General features: G+C 32.8%; 1 protein-coding gene and 2 long non-coding RNA genes across 3 annotated transcripts in view; 2 read left to right on the top strand and 1 right to left on the bottom strand.

Moving 5' to 3' along the window:
• The window catches only part of pip (pipe), a 41,842-nt gene extending 22,784 nt beyond the window's left edge, over positions 1 to 19,058 (bottom strand). The window contains exon 1 of the mRNA XM_964566.4: positions 18,860 to 19,058. Within this exon, the coding sequence (XP_969659.3) occupies positions 18,860 to 18,903 (44 nt within the window). The 5' untranslated portion in view covers positions 18,904 to 19,058. The remainder of the gene's footprint in view (positions 1 to 18,859) is intronic.
• Positions 17,822 to 19,145, top strand: LOC135267935 (uncharacterized). Its single transcript, XR_010336341.1, has 4 exons — positions 17,822 to 18,312; positions 18,374 to 18,563; positions 18,619 to 18,759; positions 19,024 to 19,145. It is a non-coding gene; the product is annotated as an uncharacterized LOC135267935 (long non-coding RNA).
• A 1,129-nt stretch (positions 19,146 to 20,274) lies between these two features.
• LOC135266886 (uncharacterized) lies at positions 20,275 to 22,038 on the top strand. The gene is made up of 2 exons (XR_010335098.1): positions 20,275 to 20,693; positions 20,760 to 22,038. It is a non-coding gene; the product is annotated as an uncharacterized LOC135266886 (long non-coding RNA).
• Positions 22,039 to 23,280: the final 1,242 nt, after the last annotated feature.

Here is a 23,280-nt window from a genome sequence, read left to right as displayed (position 1 = left end):
CTTTTTTTTATAGAAAAATGAATCAATCGGGTTTTTACATTCGGTTACAAATATTTTAAATGAAGCACAAATTAACCTATGAAGGAATGATTCAACTTAGGAAACCATTTTTTTATTACTTTTTATAAATAGTAGTTTATTATACAAGTAAAGAAAAGTTGTTCATTATCCGTGAGTGACGGGTTTCTGAAACGAGTGCGGAGCACGTACATCGAGAAATTTTGTTAAATTTTTTCACCGATAGAATAAAAAAATCACCAACAGAATAAAAAATCACTAAATGGCTACTTTATTCTATAGTCCAGTTAAATTAGAAAAATAAGGTGAGTGGTGGAAAAAATTCCTAGAGAGTTGGAATTTTTTTAAACGCTTCCTTTACATTTGGGTAGACATATATCAAAAGTCCCCGAGGGTGGAGGGCGAGTTCGAGGAGGGGGAGGGGGTTAAAGTTGTTTTTTTTTGGTTCTTTGTTTATATCTCGGAAACGACACTCCTATCAATTTTTATCTTTATACCAAAATTAAAGCTGATAATTTTTTTACAAAATGGTCTATACATTTTTCCTGTATAGGAACACAGTCTTGTTTTTTTAGTGGAATAATCATAAAATATCATGTTCCAAAAGTGTCACAAATTTAATGTCTGTGTTTTTTGTGTTGTTTTTACTAAATGTCGATATAATGTTAAAATTAGAAATTTCTCCAAGAATTGACAATCTGGTTGATATTTTTTACCCATTTCATGTCATTCAGATGTGGTTGCCTTTATTGGGTGGTTAAGGTTGACCTTGGAGAAATTATAGTCACAAGTGGTCAAAATACTCGTAGATACATTAACAAAAATTCAGATGTACGTTTATAACGTAAGGTTAGAGAACCCACCTTGGGGATAATAAAAAATACTGAAGACGGAATGTTTAGCAAAATGCTATAGATACATGAAAAAAAATGCATGGTGTTCTATTTAAAAAAAAATGACTTACTCAACTCGTGCGTTGTGGCACACCAATATGTATTACCTGATTGCTTTAACTAAAAGTCGACTATTTGCTAAAACTACAAGGTATTATAAGTTTTTCTGTTGCAATTTATCGAAAAATATTCATAAGCGACTTCGCAGTGATTTTTCAAATATTGCTTTTTTTTTAATGAAAAGTGAATAATTCCGAAACGAAAACAAATAGATCCATTATAGTTTATATAAAGTTGCATTATTTCTCCTGTAGAATCCAATTATGCAAAAACATATTGGCTGTTTTATAAAAATATATATAGCTTTGGTTTACCAGCCTGTATACACCCTGTAAAAATTTCAGTCCATTCCTGTTTGCGTAGAGTGAGATGGAAAATGAAGGTTTGGCTAGAGTCTTTGCTTTCTGTAAACTGACCCTAAAGGTCACATTTATATCGGTGTACTAAAATAAATATACCTGATATAATCTATCAGGTACCTTTATTACTATTATTGTGTTATTACCTTTGGTGTTAAGATAAGTCTGAAAATTATCATTTTATTTCCATCGCTGACTCGGTCTGTGTTTGTTATTTCGTTGTGTTTTTCGTGCGTTCCTGTTGAATTAAAAAAAACAGGCTTTTTTAGGCTACATATTTTGTTTAGATCAAGTGAAAGTAAGTTATAAAATAAAATTAAGTGTGTATAGGTATACAATGATCACATATTATAGAATTGGTTGAAAATGCGGAGACCTTTTGATAACAAAGAAAATTCTTATCAACAAGAAGAGGGAAATGACGCTGACTTTGTTGGAGACGAAGCAGTAGTTGGTATACTGATTGGTATCCCGCAGGAAATGGATGAAAATTTGGGCGATGAACCTTCCGATGGAACTAAAAAAAGCTCGTTTATCTACCCCCTGAGGCCAAGCAAATAGCCTTGAATGTATACAAATATGTGAAAGAAAATGAACGAGAAGCTGGGGCTGTGGCAAAAACGAAATTTTTCAAATCTTTTCAAAGGTTTGGTGTGTCGGGTTTTTAAACTTTGTTTTATTTTCATGGGGACTTCATTCGGCGCATAATTTATGATGAATACGAAAAAATTCTGTTTTAACATTAACAGAACTGCATCAAAAAGTAAAGAACGATTTGAACATTGATTGCACCGTAAACACTTTGCGTACGTTTTTGATAAAAATAGGTTCTAAACTGAAAATAATTATAAAACGGCAAGTACTAATGGAGTCTAGACGAATTTCTGAATGACGCGTAAGGTATTTAAATCAAATAAAAAAATTTGCGAGGAAAATATGGCCATTGTGTATGTACATGGACGAGACGTGATACGACACACAATATAGAGGGTGTCTCAGCTAAGACTTTCGAGCTTAATATCTCAGTTATTTGTCAACGGATTGTTATGAAATTTAGAATGCACATATTTTAGGAGGTGTTCTTTCAATTAGGGACAAAAACATGATCTCAAGTTAAAAAATGCAATTTTAAAACACATTTCTTTTATTTAAAATTAAGCCAAATTACCGTTGGATCATTAAACCCCGAAAAATAAATGGCCACACAAAAAATTAACCAAATCGCTCGGCTGATCCAAGAAAAAAATTAAATTTTGTTGTTAAAAACTTAATCCAAATTTTGATAGTAATTTGGGCAGTCACCTTTTGAAACAATTGATGAAGCATTTCTATGCAGCATTTTGTGTACCACTGAAAATAACTGTCAAAAGTGTATGCGCTGTCAGAAAAGTAAAATTGTTTTAATTTGGTGAAATTACTTTAAAAACCAACAACAGTGGCTGAAATTTCTGAGTTCTTGAAAAAGGAATCATTATTCGCGCTATGGAAAGTGTCGTTGGACTTTTTGTTAAATTTTATTTATGAAATTTAAAGTTCAAAGAATCGTCAATAATTTGAAGACACAGGAAGCGTACTTGAACTAAATCGAGTGAGGACAAAACACGTCACTGGAAACGAAGCAATAGTTGGGGCTGTAATTCAAGTTTTTGAAGAGAAGCCAATCAGCAGTGTACGAAACATTTCCAATATTGAATGTTCAAGTGTGAATTTTTCAGTTGTTGTTCAGTCTTTTAGTCTTTTTTGAAAGAATTAAAGCATACAGTACCAAAAGTAAGTCAAAAATATTGTTTTTTAACTTTGTATGGGTGAGAAGTAATTGTGGAGTGTCCCTTGCATGAAACTTACGTTTCTGCGAGTAGGATTGACCAAAATTTAATGGTAGTGCTCATTTGTTTCATAGAGATCTGCGCTTTTGCATCTGTACCCACGTTTAACAGTTTGTTTCTCATTTTTCTCGCAAAAGAGACGTCTTCTACGAACGAGTTTTTTCTGACAGCATTTTTCACTGACGATAATTTTTTTAATATAATTCTTAAAAGGCGTAACATTTTAAAAAGGCATGTAAAAATTATGTTTTAAATGGCTGGGTCGAAGGTGCTCTGTTTCTGTCAGCCAAAAACGTCAAGGATTCTAACGTGGACTATTATCAAAATATAACTGCAGAAATATTTGAATACACAGCGTCATTCTGCTAGATAATGCTTCCTATCATCTGCATTATTAGATAAAATTCCAAATACAAATTCAAATAAAGAAAAAATAAAAAAAATCCTAGTTGAAAACGATTTATATTTTGACGTACACTAAAAAGGAACTAATTGAAGTGTTAAAAACAAAGAATTACGAAATGCCATTAGGAAGTGATTTGTAAAATATCTAATGACAGTTGGGGTAATTGTATACGGCACGTAATAAAAGAAGATGTTTATCGCCAAATATTAGTGCCGGAGTTAATTATTAACTTAGGGGATGACAGCAGTGACGACAGTGACATTATTTTAAGTGACTGACCATTTAAGATAATGAAAAAATCTGCAAATGTATAAACATTGTATACTTAGGTGTACCTAATAATAGTTATTTATTAGACGAATTTGAGTGTAAATCGGACGTTTTATTTCACGAGTGGTTTTTTAAACCTTGAGTGATAACGAGAGGTTTACCATCCACGAGGTGAAATAAATGAACCGATTTACACGAAAACATGTTGAATACAACATTTTATTCTTCGAATTAGATTCAACAAGACTTAAAATTGCTTAAAATCTGTTAAAAATAATCTGACGTTTCGTATTGAGAAATGCCAAACAGTTGTCAAAACAGTCTTACACAGGAGAAAAATCCAAAATTTTGACAGTGCCGAAGAATAAAAAACATTAAATTAGTTACCTCTTTATTAAACATTTTATGTGTTAAAGTTAAATTTGTCAAATTTTATATGTTTGTACAAAAATTGCATTAAGAGCCGTCCGGAGTGAAATCTCTTATGGGAATTCCAATGTAAATGACTACCGCTATACCTCAAAAACTATCAAGCATATTTTCATAAACTTGGTATCATGTAAAAGAGATTTTTTTCCTGTTTATCGGCCATTTTAGATATGCGATAGGTTACCTACAAACTCTAATAAAGGTAGAGAAAGTTTGACTAAAGTTAAGGATTTTTAGAAAACGCATTTTAAGAGGTTTTTTCGAATTTTTTAAATGGCCAATAAATTTATTCTTGTTGTTTCACCCGATAATTTCAAGTCCGATGAAAAAATGTTTGTAAATAACACCTCCACAGAGGTAGCCTTATTTGCAATCGAAAATCGAGTGAGCAAGAGATAATTTACAACTCTCCCATAAAAAGTAACCACAAACAATTAGACCCGGACTTCAAACATAATTTATGATCACCCCTGACGATGTAAACAGATGTCTAATACATGGCTAGACTTATAAGAGAAGATTTCAGATATTTTAAAATTTCTTTGGGATAATCATTCTTTTGAATAAATGAGAATTGTGATTTCATTAAAAATACAAGGTACTTCAATAAATGTTTTGCTTTTATTTCTGGTACGAAGGACGAAAGTTTATTGATGAGAATGCATTTGAAATAATATTGGTCGGTCATTAATTACTCCGGTGATAAATAAATATTTAAATATTTGGGGATCGGAGTAACAAACCAGGTATATAATCCAGCCAGTTTGCTGTAATAACGTCTTTGTCACCTCTTTTCTGGGAAAAACGATTAATTGTCTGGAATTTGTGTACTTGGACGCACATGAGTCACTGGCAGCCCTTGAGTTCAAAACTTAGGCCGCACAATTAGAAAAGTACATCGCTTCCATGATACTGCGACCTAATTACGTGGAAAATTATATTATTTTAAGCTGAGAATTGGTGTATTTTGTATTTTTTTTCAAATACGATGTCACTTTGATTTATTTAGTTAAATTTACCATGTTTTATGATGAGTGAGAAAAAATGGAAATTTTGTTACTTTTACGTTTTTAGAGCATTTTATCAAGTTTTCAGTAAAGAATTGATTTTGGTAAACTTCCTAAACTCCTATTTTTGGGAAACTAATATTGGTTTGGTCTGTTATATGGACACTCAACAACCCTTTTCAGGCCACTAGTATATAAACGCAAGTACAAGTGAGTGAAAATCATTTGCCTTCCGTAGATTTCTCTATGACATTTCGAGTTTCGGAGTTTTATTTTTCTTCTGTCTATATTTTTTAATTAGTTTTAGAGTGTTGTTAGTTTAGTTTTAAACTAAATTAAAATTGCAATGAGTACTTAATATAAATAATAGAACTACAAGATAATATTGCTAATATTGCTAATACTCGATTGGTTACAAACTTAAAAAATTACGTTTGAGAGTTGAAAATGCGGCAAGTAGTCGTAAAATTCTGAAATTCTGAATGAGGCTGGGGTACTAGCGCTTAGGGTGTTGTAAATTATGCGCTCGTAATAGGGTGACTTTTAAGATTGCTGCCGATTCCAACTTGACAGTTGAACCAGTGTCGTAAAATTCTGAAGGTCGAGCTTGCTCCGGACGGAACCTCGAAAGGTTCTGATAGCGGTCGAACAGGCAAACAAACTTTACAACGTCCTATTGTCAGGCCATCGTAAAAGATTACCACCGATTATGGGTTACTGGAGTTGTATCCTCCAAATATCGTTGAACCCCAAACCGCAAAGACCCTTTAAGGTCGCCCTTGTCAAAACATCTTATTATGAGGGTTGCTTATCTTAAACACCATTATCTGTTGTAAAACTTTATGAGGTACAAATAAAACGTTGCTACATGTATTATATTATAATCTATACTTTCGTGCCATTTGTAATTAACATTAGGGCAAAAATTAAAAACCTATTACAGGAGCATCTTTCTTCTTTAGAAATATTTTTGTTTAAAGTCTCTTAGTGTAGTAGTTTCCGAAAAATACGTTTGAGACAAAGGCTATAAGGTTGAACTTCACTGAGAACTCTGAAGGGAGCTGGTCAGACAAGCGCGTCAACACAAAATTTGAAACTGAATTTTTCAGAAAAATAATAATCAGAAACGTTTTTACATTTGGACGTTGTTCCTAAATTAAATCATTACCTCACAAGCCAATTCTGATTTAGTTTTAAATATACACTGTTCAAAAATGGATGTACATCAAGGGGATTTTCGATTTGTACATACTACAACATCCACGAACATACGCGATATGTTGACGTCACCCAGTGAGTGACCCAGGGGTGCGTGCATGCTCCATAACTTTTCTTCTATGCAAGCTATCAATGTGTGTTTTTTAAACAATAGGTCTTACAATAAGTCACATTATGAAAATCTTTTAATCTGTATATAGGGTGTTCCAAAATAAAATATCCAACAAAGTTTGTTTTTTTTTAATAAAAACCCCAAATTTTTGTTGCATTTTTGTAATCGTGACTAAATTGTCGATATCACGTCCCCGGTTTCTAGATGTATCTGTCATAATTTTTGACTTATGTCTATTTATGTGAAAGTTGGGACAACACTGTATAATAATTCGCATATTTTTGGGTCGGCAGACAGAAATCTATAAATTATGTTAACTTGTAAGGAAATACCGTTTTGTGAAGTTGTTTCTCGCTTGTTTCGAAAATTCACCAAAGACATAGTTGTATAAATAACTGTTTCTGCAGAAATATCTCCTTTGAAATTTGATCTTAGAACTCACCGTAAGCAGACTGAGGTAACGGCATTTTGTCCAAGACCTTCGAGAGTATTATAGCGGTCACGGTGAATGTCTTGATAATTTCACTAACATATCACCTTTCACATTCATCTCAACAATAATTACTTGCAATACCGAAGAAGTAGATCTTTAAAGAAAGCAGAGTTTCGGAATCATAGAGAAATTGATGGTATGCAAATACTGTCTGGAAATCAAATTATTTTAAATCTTAAACTCTTTTCTGAGAATTAGGCCATGGTAGTACTAAGAAGATCGTCGCTGAGAGCTGTGCAATGGATACATTCCACTTCCGTAATTCTGTTACCTAATGTTAATATTACAATTTTGAAAATCTTTATTAATTTTTTTCTGTAAGATAAAAACTGAAAAATAGGCACACCATAAAATGTAGGGTGTATCATAAAAAAATGTATGAGTGCATTGTAATTTATTTAAAACATCTTTACACACTTGAATAGCTCTTTACCTCACGTGTCTGAAAAATAAATTTACCACATGAGTAATTTGTTTGCTGCATAAACGAAGGGATGCTCGAATTACAAATTGATTTCCAAATATGTTAGGTACAGTATTTTTGCAACGAATAAAAAAATAAAAAAATCATTAGTAAGTTTCTTTTTGCTGACGGGTTGTAAACCAGATTTTGATACAAAGTCTAACTTACTTTATTATTCATTATTTTTATTATATTATTATTATTATTTTTAGAATGCTCAAATAGGCCTGTGCTTTGTATAAGGTGAGGCAACCTTATTGCGCACCTAAAAAAATTGCGATTTCTAGTTAAATATTTTTTGCATTTTACACGCCTGACTGGACATTTGGTAGGTATCTCCCCTAATTTTTTGGTAATTTTTTACTTACAGATAAAGATAATAATTAAAAAAGTGATTTTCGACCAAAAAGTCAAATTCTGAATTTTATACTAAACTACGCGTATACATTCCAGATAATTCTTTACGAAATTAGCAAAAAAAAAATACCAATCAGATTTTGATTTAAACGCACATTTTAACTTTAGAAATTATTTTTATTTATGAGTTGCTACTTGTGGCGTCGTAAATTTAGGTGAGAATGTGAAATACTTTCAAACTTCAAAAAAGACATAATTACACATTCATAAGTTAGAGAAAGGGTGTTACTTGTTTTTTTGTAGAGTACGTGATTAATTTGTCCACCACTGTACGATCGGCGAAATGTCATTTTGAATTTGACGGTAGCGTGTTTACGGTCTAGGAGTCGAAACGTTAATTTGTATTAGAAATAATTACTATAAATTTAAATTGTATTCTTTTTCCAAGGATGCTGCATTATTTATTGTAGTATAAAAAGTGAAGAATATTATTTCTCTTATAGGTATTAATAATGATATTGCTTATTCCACAAATACAAGAGGTACGAGTAGTACACCTTAATGCTACAAGTTGTTACTTTGGTACATTATGAATTGCAGCTTGTGGCGTCGTAAATTTAAGTGACAATGTGAATTGTAATTGGAGTAAGATTGTAATTTAAGATTTAGTTATTTTTTATCTTACTCGATAGAATATAAAAGCCATTTGGTGATTTTTTTATTCTAAATTACTTTAAGAGATGGTTTACAGAACATTTTAATTGCAATTAAATTTTAATCGCGATTAACTTGACATTTGTCAATGCATTTTAAATGCAACTTAATTTAAATTTAAATTTAAATCTTAATTTTGCTTTCTGTAAACGGGCCCTAAATGTGTTAACATTTGCAAAAGGATGGTAATTACAAAAAATGTTACTTTTTTAATTTCGTATCGAGTAGTATAAAAATAAACAGGGTTGGAGTCATCTTCGACTTTTATTCATTCTTATGTCTAATAGTTTCCAAGTTACAATAACTTTTTGATGGGACTGAGAAATTCATTAGCCATAGGTTTTTTCTCATAGGTTGCCATGAAAATGAGAGAAAAAATCACCATTGGGCGAGGTACACACAATGTTTTTTAGGCGATGATCACAACAGAATTAAAGAATTTGATCATAATTAATTTTTCGAATATTTTCCTTAAAAACATAATTATCTTTGATACCCCCCCAAGAAGTTTTGCGAGAGGCAAATGTTGCGACGTTGAGTTTGCTCTCCGTTAAATCACAACAATCTTTGTTGATGAAATAGTTTTTGACAGATGGGTCCAAGAAAATGACGTGTACAAAAATAGCAAAATTTAATAAATGATTAAAAAAACGAAAATACAATTATCTTTTTTGTGATCATCGCCTAAAAAGTTTTTTAAACTAACATTCAATAAATTTATGTTTTTTTTGTAGGGCGGATAACACAATTTTGAACAGAGTTTGTCATTTGTTTAATCAGAAATGTTTTTATGGCAAACTATGCAAAACAGCTGTGGTTAGTAATAAATTTTTTACAACGTCAAAAAAACTAACATAACTTGAAAACTATCACAAATATGTATAGGGAATGCTAATACAGATCGATGCAGAAAAAATTCTCCTCCATCTAATAAAATAAAACTTGAACATCTCATTTGAAAAAATTAAGTTATAGGTACTTGCAGTTGTCCAAACTTAACCTTAAAATTTAATAATAAATTAATAAAAAGCGCACTGTTCATTCACTTAATATAGAAGAATAGTTATTTACCCAACGAGTTTGGAAATTGCTTTACCAACAAGTTGGGTACAATATTTTTTGTAACGAATATTTAAAAAAAAATAAAAATAAAAATACAGGGTGGGCCCCGAGTGGGGTATTTCTGAAATCTGTTTATCTGCAACTTAAACTTAAGTCTATGTTTTAGTATTATTTGAAATTAAAATTTAAGCCAAAGAATGCTTTTTCTTTAAAACATCAATAACGTCAAAAATGTTCATAGTTGTCAGTCATCGTTGTTTATAATAAGTTTCATTTCGATTTTAAATATGACGCATTACTAATCAAATGATGAAAAAACGGACATTATCCTCTTCTATGGCGAATGTCGCAAGAATGCAACAGCTCCTGCAGATCTTTATTTACAAAGATATCCGAATAGAGAACAAACAAAATTACGTCAAAATGGCCTCCTCACAAGAAAATTCAAACGAGAACAGTTACTGGTCCAGACAACGAAGTAACAGTTCTTCAGGAAGTAGACGAAAATTCACCTATCAGTCAAAGGGCTTTAGCAAGACTCTTTCAAACAAGCCGAAGATCAGTAGGACGGATTTTGATTTTTACCACATTAGTTTGATACAAGAACCCAAACCAGTGAGACTATCCAGAAAAATCTCAGAAAAATTAAATTTGGATGAAAATTTTTTCGACAAAATTTTATTTATTGATGCGGCTAGATTTAGTAATAATTCGTGAAACATCCAGACTGTTTTTTCAGTTAACGTTTGGTGCGGTATCATTAGTGAGCACATAATTTGACCCCATTTCATTGATGGGAAACTGTATCGTCGCTTTTTCGAAATGGATTTATCTTTATTGCTAGGAAACTTGGACTTTAGTATTCGGCAAAGTTTGTGATTGTAACAAGATAGTGCGCCGCCACACTACCAAAGAATTGTTAGAGATTATTTGAATAAAAATTTTGAAATTCGCTGGAAAGGATGAGGATCTAACAATATTTGGCTTCCCAAAAGTCCAGATTTAACACCGCTGCACTTTTGTGGGGTGCAATAAAAGAGAAAGTATACGAAACACCAATTCAAAATATTGAAGATCTTAAAAATCGGATTCATGAATGTAGAGCTATTACGCCAGCAACTTTACGACGCGTCCGTCAATCTTTTTTTAACAGACTCGATACATGTGTACGTGCAGGAGGTCGGCAATTTGAACATCCATTACACTGATTTTTGCAATAAATAAATCGTTTAATTGGCCTAATTTGATTAACTGTCATCCATTTGTCATCTTAAAGTTTTCAACAACATACTTGGATTACTAGTTTGGATTAAATTGCATATTGTTTCAAGTGTTTAAAATTTAGTGTATACTTGGTTGCGTTTTTGTAGGTTTTAGAAGTACCCTAATCGCGCCCACTTTGTATTTTTTTTGATAATTTAGTACTTTTTATTGGTGGGTTGGTGACAGGTGAAACAATGATCAAATTGACATGAATTGTCACTTGTAATAAAAAAGCATCGTTTCCATCTTAACGGTAACGATATCAACCTATTGAATGTCTCTAGCTATTGTTGCAAAGTCAAAAACACCTCAGTGTGGGAAAGTCCGTTTCCTACAAGCTGGAGCCTGTGGGAAATAGCTATCTAAAAGCTATGACTACAAAGTAGTATATTAAAAAACAAAAGACCAGTCTTGAAGCACAAATTCAATTTTTAAAGAATGAGCGCTTTAAGGTATTATGAAACGAGTTGTTTATAATTTTTTTTGTAGTTTGTCCCCTTTTCGCTGTTTTTAAACAAACATTGTTATTTTAGTCGATTTAAGGATTTTTGTGACGGTTGGTAATGTCTGAATTTTGAAAGAGAAAAATTGGTTTAAATTTTTTTGTTTTACCCAAATTTTGTTAAAAAACATGAGCATGGATGATATTGAAGGTAATCCTGCATGAACTCCTCTGAAGTTTGTGAAATTGGCAAAAATATGGTCTAGAATTTACTTCCTGCCAACCTGAAAATGTTCATAAAATATTCCGTCAAATAATGACTATTATGACATCGCCCTTGATGACATTGCGTGCTTTAAGATGACTATCAAAAAAGCATCAAAATGGTGGCAAAATGGTGTGGACATGCCGCTCGGTCAAAAGTTACATCTGAACAAAGCCGATCATGCCGTTGATTAAACTTGCCAATCTAGCTTATAGATCGGCGCAGCGTGGTCGCAGCTTTATAATTAAATGTCGCTTATTGGTGTTGAAGTATTAGGTCTAAAGGGATTTTCGATTGATAAATACCGCATCTTACACCAACATACACGGTATGTAGGTAAAGGGTGTATCAGAAATGAAATACGTGTGTTAATTTGACCATGTAATAAAACTCATCAAATACAACAACTTTTCTGTATAACATCATTATTTTCACTGTTTTTCTCCTTTCTTTTGTCCAAACGAGCCGCTCAGTGTTTAATAATTAGTTTGTATCCATAGCAACAATTTTCACTGTTATTTTAAATTGTTCAAATTCTCTGTTTCTATAACAACTAAAATAGTTCGACTTTTTTATTTTTGTACCAATAGGCGGATTCACGTTTCAGTATGTTATCTTTTTTGAAGTAAATTTGCAAAAGTTTTATTGAAAAATTACAAATAGAAAAAACATGTTTTATTTGTTGAGCTCTGTTACCTGTTAAAATTAACATACGTATTTCTCATACACTCTTTATATTATGTATAATTCGGGTGTCTCAAACTTGAGGCCTGTGCTTTTAGGATTTGTTTCAGGGGATTAAAACAACTCAAAAGTTAAGAGAACAAAATTTTCCGATTGGCCTTCGTTATCGAGTTTATTGATAAAAAAAATTAAGATTTAAACTAAACTTTATTAAAAACGAATAATATAAGGCAAACATTTACACGATTTACCATGGAAAGACGAACATTGTTCTAAGTGAGTCAAGTTTTACACTCAGGCACTTTATATCTCTTTATAATGTATCTAGAATTCTAAAAAAAACGTATGTGATTTTATTGTATATAAGAACGTTTTGACCAATTTTTAAAATGTTTACTTGTAAGGTGTGTTTTTTCACTTTCGCTTAGTTAACTATACTCTTATATCAACGATTTTTTGTCTGTAGGTGTATTTTGAGGTAGTGCTTCAAAGTGCCTAATTAAATTTTTGAAAAAATATGTCGTTGATTTTTAATTTGCGTTTTGATATTGGGGCAGCTTTTTCCTCATGAATTTTGGTTGAATTGCAAATCGCTTCTACAAAAGGTCTCCAAAAGTGTGGTGGTTTTCAAAAATTTATTGCATTTGTCGTAAAATTGGCACGGGTTCATTGTTGGGTCTAAAAATTGAGGCAGCTGGTAAGAATTTTGCAGGTCCGGGTTCCCATTTATTTTATCTGTTTAATGCAAATGGAATGTTAATCTTCAAATCTTGCGGCAAGGGTTTATGCAAATTGTTAACGAAGAATTCGTTTGTGCTTAGACCAAAATAGTCATCAATTTGAACATCTGATGTAATTTTTTAATAAAAACAATTTTAACACGTTAGTGTGCTTATTCCGGTCCTGGCTTTAAAACCACTCGATGGGACCGTGCCGCTAGTTATAAAATTTCTGCAGTCATTACTGTTATTGGGGTAGGTAGTGGATCCTTTTTTCGCGGAGATTTATTACTACTCAATCTTGTCCCTCATAATCTTTAATCAAATTTTTAATCAATTTTAATCAAATTCTAACGATTTTTTTCAAATCAAATTTTTGCAGAATAATTTTATTTCGCATTCTCGATCCATTGATGTAAAAAACAGCCAATGTAATTTTTTGGTCAAATGGTTTTTTATTTTTAGTTGGACAAATAAATTAATAGAAAAAAAGTTTTTTCCCCTAGCGAGACTGGATATCAATGCAATGAAAAAGATTTATTTCATATTTTTTTTCTCCCTTCTAAGAGGTGTAAAGTGCCTGAGTGTAAAACTTGACGAACCCTATATTTTCGTCTACAACGCTACAGCAGCGTGAAGACGAGCTACTATTTCTTGAGGATTCTGGACAAGTTCACTGTAAACTTTTTCTTTTAGATAACCCTAAAATAGAAATCCAATGGATTTAGATCGGGTGACCTAGGGGGCCATGCAATGGGTGCCGGTGCCCCATCATGTTGAAACTAACAATTTAATCTATTTGCTTAGAGAACTTCATCGAGCAATGGCAGTAGAAATTTTTCATTTAAAAATTGAACATAAAAGGCTGAAGTAGGTCGGTCAGATAGAATATATGGACCAATTACATTATTGTGTAATAATCTAGCCCAAATTCGAAAATAAGCTTCGACAATAAAAATGTTTTCTTACACAGTGTAACAATTTAGTTGCATTTTAACGAAATTTTTAAAAGAAATTAATTAACTTTTTGTGAATTTCACAACTGACAGTTTTGACATTTATTGATAAAGAATTCAACTGAGCAGAGCGGCACAAATTTTTTTACATGTAAACTAATTTCAAAGTTAACATTAAAAAACACATTGTAGTATATTACATAATGAGTGTGGAAAGTGAGTAATATCGTGCGAGTGAAAATCTTTTGAAAGCTCACGAGGAAACGAGACACTTTCCAACGAGTTTTGTACACTATTTTTCCTACGACACTGAAAAAGACATTTATTGAAAAAAGATTTTGATGAACCGCATTTAAAATTTTAGCTGCAATTTGCATTGTATTGGTAAGTGATTGTTTATCAGTGTATTCTTTGCGACAGCAGTAGATTTTCATCCACCGTGGCTCTTAAGACCTGTAATGTCGGCGGACCGCCGAAAACAGTGTCCTGTGTGGTTTTTTAAGGTTTAAATAAATGGCTATCTGTTCAAGCAAGCTGCAAAGTTTGTTCACACCTACCAGTTGTCTTGCTTTTGAGCTCTCCTTGCAGATAAACAGAGTAACAACATACTTGATAAAAGCAAACAATTACGTTAGAACTGTACAACATAATAACGCACAGGTTTTTGACAGATGTATGAAATTCTCAACTGTCGGGCCTACTAAATTGAGTAAAATTGACAAATTTTGAATAGCTTTGTAGGAAAAATTAAAAACCAGTTAAAATTATGATTAAACGTTTATATGTTTGATTATATTCAAGTATTTTTAGCAAAATAGGGTTTATTTTATCGCAATATGTTTGATTGTTTTATATCTTATCACGTTATTACTGAAATTATATTTGTAACAGTTGAGTGTCGGAAACAAAATTAAATAGATTTTTTCAAACAATTTTTTCGGCCTAAACCAGTTACATTATTATTATACAAGGTAATTCAAAAGTGTCAGACTGTCTCAGAACTGGGACTGAGACCCAAGTCTCAATTTTATCAAGTCAGCATAGAAAACAACAACGCTTTAAGAACTAAATAAAAAAATGAGAATTTTTTGTAAAGTAAGTTTTGAGTTATGTATAAAAGTACATGTTATTTTGGTCATTTTGAGAGTTCCCAGGAGCCACTTTAATTGTTTTGTGGGTATTATGTGAATTATAGAGGCTGTTTGCGAAGGGGGGGGCTGTCATTTCAAAAGGAGCCAGAGTGATAACGATTGGTTTATCATACACGAGGTGAAATAAATGAACTGATTTACACGAAAACAAGTTGAATACAACATTTTATACTTCAAATTAGACTCAACAAGGCTTGAAATTGCTTTAAATCCGTTAAAAATTATCTAACGTTTCATATTGACAAATATCAACCAGTTGTCAAAACTTATTTAAACACAAGTAAAAAATTATAAAGAACATTCAAAAAACTGTAGTAAGGTTATTGGGACAATGGCTACGGGGTCATTGCTCGCAATGAAAATGTGCCATGGAAGTGCAAGCCACCGAGGTTACGGGGCCTATGCTAATGGCTATCTAGTAATCTTCCAACTGAAATAGAGAAGATTGACTAAAGTAATCTATCAAATACAACAATGCAGCTTAGGATAAGATAATCAGTCTGCAGTAAAATGCAAATTAGGGTTTTATTCAGTACCGGCGTATTCCAACATCTGTTTTGAAAAGTGGGGCGAACTGAGCAATAAACATTTATACCCGAGGAAACAGCATTATTCAATGATTTATTATTTTAGTCAATCTTCACTAATTCGGTTAGAGGACCTACCTAGGGCGTGATGCTAACTAAAATTCAATAAAATTGCGTGAATACATATGATGTAGAGTTAGTTTCAACCAGAAGGCTGTGTTCACTATACACGGAAATGTCGAAGGTCGTGAACAAGCTTTTAAAATTTATAGTGCGTCATGCTTTTTGAACACAATGTTGTTGCACTCTTAAAGTAAACTAACCACAGTAGGATGTAACCATTTTATTTTTATTTTCTTATTCCCTTTGATTTTTTTATTCACACCACACACGCAGATAATGAACAACTTTTTTTTACTTGTAAAATAAAATAAAATAAACTACTATTTTTGCCGTCCGACAAAGACTTTTTTACGGGTCATGATCTTGAATGAAATTAGCTTTTATTAGATAATTCGAACGTTATTTATTAATATATGATTACAAATATTAGAGAATTTGCACATTTTCAGAAATGTGTCTAACCTTTTTTTCGCCACACGAGTAGTCGACACGTAGCTTCGTAAATTTTTTCGATTTTTTTCGATGGAAACTTTCATTTTCACAATTATTTCACAATTTTCAAATATTTCACAATTGCACACAAAATTTTGTATGCTTTATGGCCGCAAACTATTCGAATGATTATTTGGCTCGGCCTGCGCCACGCCAAATAATATTCATTCTTATAAAAAGTCTGAGTTCACGGCTAACATAAATAATTATGTATTAAATCGGTCTAGGGATTACTGGCATAAAATTAAAACCATAAAAGTCTTTTACACTTTTAGTTTTAAAAATTAATAAAAGACAGAATCGCTGCTTTCATGATGACATTATTAGTGCGTACACCTTGAAGAAGGTTTAACTGACTTATTAATTATGTTTGATTATTTTGCTTATTTCAAATGGCAACTCCTGTTCATTTTTATATCATTCGATGCATAATTAATGAGACACTTTTTTTGTTACAACCCTAACGTAAATCCTAAAACAAGACTTGTTTTGTCAAATACTTTACTGACAAATTTAATGAATATAAGTCGAAGATGACTCCAACTGTTTTTTGTATTGGTAATCTATTGTGCTTGTTTCAAACACGCTGCACCAGTGCCCATGGCAACATCAAGAAAATTTAAAGATAAGTGGCAACTTTTTAATGATTTTTTATTATAATCACCATTAATTCCATGACAACGATAGGTATACTGATCTCACATTACATTGTTTCCAATTTTTGAAATATTAATGTCAGTATTTATGATTTCAAAGTGATCAAAAAAAATAACGTAAAGTATTCGTGGATATACGTTGATATACTAATATCGCTGGATGCGGAATTAAAAAAGCAACATTTTTTGTTATTACAATCCTGTTGCAAATCTTAACACAATCGGAATTATTTGCCAAAAACCTTAACCATGTTCGATTTTTAATCACACATTAAAGTAATTTGTCATTGACAGAATGAGTTTTTTGCAAATAACTTCAAATGTGTTAAATGTGTTAGGATTTACGTTAGAGTTGTTATAACAAAAAATGTTTGTTATTTAATTCTGCATCGAGTGAAATAAAAGTAAACAGAGTTGGAACCATCCTCGTCTTTTAATCATTAAATTTGTCATTAAAATACTTGAAATAACAAGTTTTTATCAAATAACTCGGATTGTGTTCAGATTTACGTTAGGAGTATAATAAAAAAAAATGCAAAATAAAAGACTCTATCTAAAGTTTAAAAAGTTTGGAAGTAAATTGTAGACCCCTGTAGTAATTTAGATCAATCAAACTTAATTCATACGACTGTTAGACCTTACTACGTACTAATAATGTCACCAAGAAAGTACCGTTGGTGTAAAAGGGTGTAAAACCGTTTTTTGTTTTATTTTTTTTAAAGTTATCCCTGAACAGATTTGAAAAAAAAAACCTTTTGAAACACTTAAGAAGCTAAAAAGGTATCCTTATATTTAGGTCATACATTTTTGGGACAACCTGTATAATCATTATCTTTGTCTGAAATACGCCCTAGAGTATAAATAACGTCTACCTAGGTAACTTAAGTTAGAATTTCTTTAAATAAAATACACAACTTTTACTCGTTTACTTATCTGTTGCCTTAGATTTGTTTGCTGTTGTTAAATGATTGTTGGATGCTCATTTCAAAATAGGCAACAGATTTTTATCGTAATCGACAGACAAGTTGACAGTTTCCAGAGACTCACTTTGATCTTGAAAGTGTCAATTTACTTGACTAGTCACTTTTACGATTTTTATCAGGCTTATCTGACTAGTCAGGTAAAGTGACAGTTTCAAGATCAAAGTGAGTCTGGAAACTGTCAACTTGTCTGACGATTGCAGTAACTTGAAAAAAAAATTTTTTAATTTAGTTTTCTATATTTCAAGCTCAATCTATTATAATTTGGGATAATTGTGAAGCATCCTAAAGACTTTCGTTTAGGATATATTTGTTATGGCCAACCAGGAATATTTAATTTTTAACTGGCACTAAAACGACGGTGACGGTAGGCATTTCGTAAAAATTTTGCATAAACTTTACTTGTAAAGAAAAATTTTCTTTTATAGATTTTACGTTTCCGATCGAGAAACCATCGAAATCTTGACCGCCTTTAGGTCGGGTTATAGAAGGGTCATTAATTTAATCCGCATTAACTCCGTGATTAATTGATCACGTGTTAAAATTGAACCAGTTTGGATGTTGATTCATTCACGAAATTAACTTATAACAGCGTACTGAATTTCAACTGAGCTTTTTGTAAAATGTCCCTTGGGGTTTTACTATAATTTTGTAAAAACTTGAAAACTTACAGGTAAACTGAATAACTACTTCGAAGTTGCTGGAACAGAACGCCAAATTAACCCTGCTGCCTTAGGTGAAATTGGGTCTAGATCCGGCTCTGGTGTTCAGTGTTATGAAATTAGCTTTAGCCGTTATACCTGGTTCTACACAGGTACATATAGTAATAATTATATAAAATGTGTAATGTATAAGTATTAGCTCCATAAGATAAAACAATAATAAATTCAAGTGAAAATACATTAAGAAATTACCTTTTTGGTATTGAAAATCTCCGATACCTCCAAAGAAAATCCATATTTTTATGTCACTGAATTATTAGCAGTTATTAAAAAAAATTTTTATAAAACAGTTGATATTTTAATGTAATCAAAGCATGTTCGTTTCTTAATTACTAGCGGTTTTGTTTTTGAAACAGAACATCATCGAACCTTAACAAGACACTGCATCTCACTCAAACAACTGAAGTTAACTATCCAGTTCATCCGCATGCTAGGTCGCTGGGTCATAGTCGCTCATTCTTCGTTCTCGACGCTTGTATCCGAAGCCTTCGCCAGTCAGTGCCTTCGCTATTTGTTGGTCAACTCTTCACTCTTGCTGATGGTGGCCTACTACCTCATTTCCCGTTAGCGATTTTTTAAATATACGTGTGAATAATAGTTACCTAAAGAACAGTAAACCCGTTGAATGTTAATAAATAGGTTTATTTCTGAACTCTTCAAATTTTTGTTTAAAATTTTACAACAGTGGTAAAACATTACTATTTCCCAAATACCTAATCCTAATGTGGCTTTTAGTCAACAAAAAAAGTTTCAACAGGTAAAGGGATTAATCTAAAATTTTTGGTGTGGACGGTGTGTGGGCTGAACATTTTTGAAACAATCGAACAATAATTTTTTTGCTCCACAACTTCTTTTGCTCTCGTAAGTCTTTTTTACAAACGAGTTTAACAGAAACGATTTCTTTTTTGACAAAATGTGGTGATTTAATTAGATTTATGCCATTTCAGCTATTTCAAGTCAATTTGTATTTTTTTCATAATGGACTGGTTTAAAGTTGATTTAGGTACGACTTTAGATATACAGGGTGTATCAGAAATACGTGTGTTAATTTTAACACGTAATAAGACTCATCAAGTACAACAACTTTTCGATATAATATTTTGCAAAATTCTTCTTTACAATTTTTACTGTTTTCCTTCTCTCTTTTTTGCGAAGGAGCCGCTCAGTGTTTAATAATTAGTTTGTAATCATAGCAACAATTTTCATTATTGTTTTAAATTGTTTAAATTGTCCGTTTCTATCACAAAGAAAATAGTTCGGCTCTCTTATTTTTGTACCCATAAGCGGGCACACGTTTCAGTATGTTATCTTTTTCCAAATATTAAGTAAAGTTCCGATCTACTTAAATAGAAATAGAAAAGATGTTTTATTTGTTGAGTTCTCTTATCTGTTAAAATTAAGACACGTATTTCTGATACAGCCTGTATACCTATACTAGATAGTTAGTACACTTAACAAATTTTTGGCAAGAAAATGCTCAAGTTTACGAATCTGTGAAAAAGCATCACGTGGTATGTGACATCTAGTGTCTTTCTGTGTGTGTAATAACTCGAATTAGGGTGTTAGGGGAGTGAAGTGAAATTTCAATTTTCTGTTTTCAGAAATATGCAACTGTAACCGTTCGGGGGTCTGGCCTTGTCAAAATATTTAGTTTTGAGGTGATCGTCTAGAGATTGTTTGGAGGACCGCTACGTTGTCGTGTAGATTTGGAGATTCGTTATTTCAAGCACTGTGTGTCTGGGAAAGGAAAACGCAAAGAGTTCGACCCAAAATGTTTATTCACTAAATTTACAGTCATTGGTGATAGTATGCAACACGTTATACAATTCAGAAGTGAGTATAGACAACAAGTTAAACACTAATCCTAGGCAACCAGCTAATCGAGTGTTGAATCTCGGAGAACTGAGCGGGAAATTTGAATGCAAAGTTGATTACTCGGACCCAACCTGGTGATTCTAGAAAGACGGTTGCAAGAGGGACTCCCAGAGGTTCCGACCACCGCGTGCTCTCCATTCCCTAACCTTGGGTATACATCTCTCCCCAAGCCCCGGGGGAAAAGCTAGGCTCTCTTTTGAATTGGCATGTTTTGTAGTTGGGCCATTGCACTCACTGGGACTGCCGAGGTCTTTTTCCCTAGTGTGATGGCAAGTTCCAAAGGGAGACAGAAAGATAGTTACTACTCAAACATGCAGCCAAATTAAGCCTTCGTAATCAACAGTTTGTTTTAATTAAGCAAAAGAGCTCTCGTCAAATTCAACACGTACATATCACGTGCTCCTAACTAAACTTAAGTATTTTTACAGTAAGCGAAAGTCTGGTAAAATAAATGACATGAAAGGGTTAAGTTTTCGCCCTGTGGAAAAAAGAATAATTAACGCTCTGTAAAAGAAAAGATTAATTAACGCCCTGTAAAAAGAAAGGATTAATTAACGCTCTGTAAAAGAAAGGATTAATTAACGCTCTGAAAAAGAAAAGAGTTAGATAAAGATCCTCCCCTGAGACTTCCAACCGTTGAAGATGGTGATCCCGGTGGTGTGACGAAGAGTTTGTCTCTTTGAGACCTGGAGGTTTCTCTCGAGGTACATTTCACCGTTTGGCGCTCAACCCGTCGCAGACAAAGAAGCTGCCATGGTGAAAAACCCCAGCTGAAAGTTGAACCAATCTCATCTTTTGAAGAGGCGCTCAACCCGTCGGAGACAAAGAAGCTGCCTGAGATTTTCGTTCAACTCCAGGAGAATATTTCTCAATCAATCTTTCCAACCCGTCGGCGGGAGAGATTGATCGGCTTCGCGAGTTAGTTGGCTCAACCCGTCGCAGACAAAGAAGCTCAACAAAACTCGCGGCTGGTGCGCTCAACCCGTCGAAGACAAAGAAGCTGCACCTGAATTAAGTTGGTAACTGAATCAATCCTTTATTTGAAGTTGGCGCTCAACCCGTCGGAGACAAAGAAGCTGCCAAGGATTTACATCCAGCACCAGGAGTTACTCCAAACAGTCTTTCCAACCCGTCGGTGGAAAAAATGAGTTTGGAACGCAAAGCTAGTTGGCTCAACCCGTCGAAGACAAAGAAGCTCAACTACAGCAGTGAGACGAGTGCAAGCGTTGTCTCCGAAAAGACGTACAAACACTGTCTGATTTTCCTCTTCCAAGCGGCAACTATTTATAGGGGTTGCGTGACGTCACTGGTTCTGTGGCCTACGTGACTAACAAGAAATATTGTTTAAAGTTGATAAACAATGCGTTAATATCTTCGAAGGATTGACAGGAAGTTTGCAAACGTCTCTGGATGATGTCGAGATGTGATAGAATCGAAGTATTTGTTCCTCAATCGCCAATTAATTAATAAAAGCGTTTCCACGTGGAATAAAAGAGCTTTCTTCGGGTTTATTCTGCTTGATTCTTGATAATTTTCTCGTGTCTTAAGCTGAATGAGGTTTGGAGTTGTATGTTGAATGAAGTTTGCAGGTTTGATTCAATCCGTGACGATTTTGTTTGATATAAAATGGGGATGAATCGAAATGTACCTCAAGCGGTATCAAAGATCGGCGATTTCGAGCTTAGGGCTTCCTCTTGTGAATTTGATTTAGATTAGGTTTTTCCCTGGTTGGTAATACAGAGAATTAACGATTTAATAAGGGTAAAACAATAGAAAAGTCCGCCATCTGGAATCAGCTTTCTCCCCTTGGAATTTGAGGAATGTGGTGTTTTTCAGGCCCTCGCTACCTGCTCTTTTGTTTCACATCCGGTGGTTGGGTAAAATCGTCTCTTCGAGGGTCGAAATGTGACGCAAAGAAGCTTCTCAACTTGTATTTTAAAACGTTGTGAGATTTTTGATGAAGAAAATAATTTAAATATTGAATGCTTGGCTCGTTAAATGGAAAAGAAAAAAAAAAGAAAAAAAAAATTGTGCTGAAATGTTGGTTGCATAAGGTGTAAAGGCCCGAATGGTCTCACAACCTTAATTGCAAAGCTTTTGGTCTTGCACTGACAGCTGTCGATCAACATATCATATTACCTTCGTACAAAATTACTAAATAGAAAAAGCAGTTAGAGGACATGTTGATAGAAGTGTTTTGGTAGTTGCATATAACAAAAGAATTATTCATAAAAAGCATTATAAATCTAATTTATTATATCAATGTTTTTTTATAAAAATGCAGATTATGAAATTATGTATGAATTAAGTAAGAAAATAAAAAAACATTATTGGTTGTTGCCGTGTAAAAATGTATTCGAATTCCGAAAAAAGCGACATAATAATGTCTTTGAGAGCATTCAATTAAACTATGAGGCTGCAGTTTGACTATGCGAGACGAAACCCGGAGAGACAAACTTCTTCAAATCATGTGTTTACAAAACACGAAATTAATTTAAACCTTCAACGGGAGAAAAAAATCATAACCGGCGGAATTGAAACGCTAGGTGATTATCTTCTTATCAGCCAGAGACAAATCGGAAGGCAACTAAAACTGAGCAAAGGGTCCGTTTTTAACATTTTAAAGCCAACCAGGTTCAGCTTTTACAATAAAATGTTTATTATAAAAAAGATGCGACGATAATTACTTTTTTTAATTATTGAAACCGACCTCAATTAAATTTGCTAATTTACAGAAA

The sequence above is a fragment of the Tribolium castaneum genome, chromosome 1, assembly GCF_031307605.1.
Source record: "Tribolium castaneum strain GA2 chromosome 1, icTriCast1.1, whole genome shotgun sequence".
Classification (NCBI taxonomy): domain Eukaryota; kingdom Metazoa; phylum Arthropoda; class Insecta; order Coleoptera; family Tenebrionidae; genus Tribolium; species Tribolium castaneum.
Note: the sequence above shows the minus strand (reverse complement) of the source record. Positions and strands in the feature narration are given on the sequence as shown.